At 43.5% G+C, this 3,192-nt stretch overlaps 1 protein-coding gene across 1 annotated transcript; it reads right to left on the bottom strand.

Annotated features, from left to right (window-relative positions):
* Positions 1–541: 541 nt before the first annotated feature.
* On the bottom strand, positions 542–2,476 carry LALBA (lactalbumin alpha). Its single transcript, XM_006755489.2, has 4 exons — positions 2,326–2,476; positions 1,843–1,998; positions 1,321–1,396; positions 542–790 (listed from the first exon to the last, which is right to left on the bottom strand). Exons 1-4 carry the CDS (start codon positions 2,456–2,458, stop codon positions 739–741), a joined length of 417 nt encoding a protein of 138 aa, XP_006755552.2. The 5' UTR covers positions 2,459–2,476; the 3' UTR covers positions 542–738.
* Positions 2,477–3,192: the final 716 nt, after the last annotated feature.

The following is a 3,192-nucleotide window of genomic DNA, read 5'->3' as shown; positions in this document are numbered from 1 at the left end:
AGGCCTGCAGCCGCAAGTGGGGAACGTTGGAGTCCTCTGTCACTGAAGCAAGCAAGCCTCATGTTAGTTTCAAGCTGCCTGGCTGCCAGCCGCCATCTTGGCTGACAGTTAATTTGCATATCTCGCTGATTAGCCAATGAAAAGCGTAGCGGTCGTACGCCAATTATCATGTTTCTCTTTTATTAGTGTAGATTCCTTGTATATTATTATTTATTAGTATTTATTTCATCTCTCTTAGTAGTTCTTTTAGCCAATTTTGGATCCCCTCTATAGTTCCTTAAATATTCTAGGTGATCCATAAAAGTTTGTTGACTGAGTTGGCACAGAAAGTAAATCCATCTTTCTAAGTTCAGCCTATTTCCTTTTCAGTAGAGATGGAAGGTAGCTATGATCTATGGCTTCAGTATCCGCCCACACACCCTATTCCCTCTCCCTCCAGGAAGAAAACACAACCAGCCATTCAAAATCAGATCCTTTATTTAAGACAGAGGTAGAATCCATTGTTGTAGTGAAAGTGCCGCCAGGAGCACTCAGTGTGGGACAGAAGTCTAGTGCACCAGTCGCATGACCCTAGAGAACTGTCCTCACATGTCCAACGGTGTGACTACAGGGCCCAGATCTCAAAGACAAATTAGCTTCAAGTGAGTAGAAAGATGCAAACTGGGGTATCTTTGGGAAGAGGAGTTCCAGGAGCAGAATAAGAACAGAAGAAGCAAGAACTGTCGATGCTCACAACTTCTAGCAGAGCCACTGTTCCAGCTTCTCAGAGCAGAGTGGCTTATGGGGCAACCTGATAATGGAAAGGAGACAGGACAAGTTGGCCGACTGGATCTTAGCTTAAACTTCCATCCAGCTTTATCCCCAGGAGAGCTGAGGTGGAACAGTATGGGTGAAAATTACAGAAAGACTTTCCTAGCCAGATGAGCCACCTAGTGGAGTAGGGTCCTTTTTAAAACTAAAACATAATAAAATAAAATAAAATAAAATAAAAAAGTTGCAGGGATAGAAAAGGTATACAGAGGTACTGAGGGTTCACTTTAGGGTCTAGGACTATACAAGTAGAATCAGATGTGCAAGTCTAGCTGAAAGGAGGTTGGGTCTCAGCCTTCTATGCAGAACTCCTATTAGGACAATTGCCAAACAGAAGTGGAGTGATGGAGGCTTAAAACTTGGAAACCTGAATCTGCTTGTTGAGTGTTGCTTTGGAGACTATATTCTAGATTAAATGGCCAGAAGATAGAGAGGAGAGGAGTGGTGCAGGAGCTAATGGGGTGAGAAGAAGAAAGGGAAGGGGAAGTAGAAAATAGAATAGGGACTCACCAGTAGTCAATTCCTTCACTATCCAGGATCTTCTTGGCACATATCATGTCATCAGTAAGGTCATCATCCAAGAATTCTGGAAATAGTTTGAGGGAACAAAATGAGAGAGCTGAGTATTATCCAGAAACGTAATGAGTTTTTCTCTCCCTTGAATCTAGTAGGTCTGGTCCTTCTCTGGAAGCTTATGCCTATTGCCTTTCTACATAAGAAAGCCAATACAGAAATCCAGTGCCTCCCCTAGCTGAGGGGCATGTCTGGAGGAATTATCAACCTCATCAACTGACTTACTCTGAAAATGCTGGGTATCAGACTTCAAGACTCCCAGACAGCTCAGATCATCTACCTATAAACTTCAGGGGACTGTTCGGGGATTTGGTGATCATGAAAAATTCTAGCAGCCTCTTACATAGCATTCTCAATTCAAGTCCCAAAGTTGATGTGGAGTCCAAGGCAGTGAATCCAGAGATCATCCAGGGCTAGGCTCCAGAAAAACAGAGAAACAGGGTAAAAGAGACTACTCACTATCACAGGAGATGTCGCAGATGTTCCTTGACTGTATCTGATTGTCCCTGCACCAAAGTTTATTATTGATCTGGAACAGTCCATATTCTGTCTTGCCATTGTTATTGACTATGGTTTGTGTGTCATAACCACTGACATGAAATATGTTACAGATCCCTGGGAAAAGAGGAGAAAGGTATCACAGAATATCCAGGCGTAGCATAAATGAGGACCTGTATTCCTAGGAGAAAATGGCTCTCCAGCAAGTCTCCAAATATGGCAAAGCAACAGAGTATCTTGATGAGATCAAAAGAAAAGTTCCAAAAAGATCAGACAATGGGAGAAAGAAAATATAGGAGGATAAATGTACTAAACATGTAAATAGATCAACATAAGAGGGTTATTAGATATTTGAATGAAAGTAAGGATGAAAGAGGCAGGAAAAGAGGGTGGAAGAGAGAAGCAGATGAAGAGTGGGATGAAGCAAGGCAGCAGAAAACTCACATTCAGGTAGAGTGACGCCTCCATAGCCATCCATGTCTTTCAGCACCTGGGACAGCTCACATTTTGTAAATTGCTTGGCCTCAAGGGCAGGGAACAGAATGCCCACCAGGAGCAGAGACAAAAAGGACATCATGTTGGCTTCCCCCAAGAATCTGAAGTGGGCGCACCACTCATTCTTCACCTTTTATTTGCGGAGAAAGCCTCATGAGCCCTGGCACCAAGCCCTACTTCTAGGAAAAGGATGAAGAAAAACAAGTTGTGCCACACAGAAACACTGAGCCTGCCAACTTCCTTCCGTAATTTCACCCCACTTTTCCTTCCCCTTCCCTAATCTCTAGTCCATACCAGGTATTGCTTTTTCTCTGTCCAGAAAGAGTTCCAAGCATGATCCTGTTCCGCAGTTGGCTTGATTTATAACTTTGTTTCTTGTGGGGTTGGTTCTCGGAAGGAGGATGTCCCCAGCCAACCTCCAGAACAAAGGAGACCTCAGGGGTATTATGAGTGAGGCAATCAGAACATACAATGCAAGTCCATGGCCAATGCCCCTCTCCCGCTATAGACATACAGATTATGTATAAGGATTATATGTCATTATATGCCATGGTCCCAGGATTAGAACTAGCACTTGTCCAGTCAACCCAGGCATAGAACAAAGCCAAGGACAGTCCCTTGATATAGTGGTTCGTGGCTGAGGGCTCAGGAATGGTTATAAAATATGGCAGCACAGACTTTCAGAATCAGATATAACTTGGATCTAGAGACTTACTTCTTCAGGAAAACAGAGAGCTTGAAAAGTGTGTGTGACAGCACATATTTATGTGTCCTCTGCACTATTATCAGGCTCCACCCCCACCCCCAAACCTGACT

This window comes from Myotis davidii, unplaced genomic scaffold, assembly GCF_000327345.1.
Source record: "Myotis davidii unplaced genomic scaffold, ASM32734v1 scaffold290, whole genome shotgun sequence".
Taxonomy (NCBI): domain Eukaryota; kingdom Metazoa; phylum Chordata; class Mammalia; order Chiroptera; family Vespertilionidae; genus Myotis; species Myotis davidii.
The sequence above is the reverse complement of the archived record's forward strand: the minus strand, read 5'-3'. Positions and strand labels throughout refer to the sequence as shown.

Excerpts from the sequence above, each read along its gene's own strand:
- LALBA (XM_006755489.2), bottom strand. The coding sequence starts at position 2,458 with ATGATGTCCTTTTTGTCTCTGCTCCTGGTGGGCATTCTGTTCCCTGCC. Across the intron at positions 1,999-2,325 it reads AGGCGTCACTCTACCTGAAT|GGATCTGTAACATATTTCAT; the intron begins GTGAGTTTTCTG and ends CTCTTTTCCCAG. Across the intron at positions 791-1,320 it reads AGTGAAGGAATTGACTACTG|GTTGCCCCATAAGCCACTCT; the intron begins GTGAGTCCCTAT and ends TTCCATTATCAG.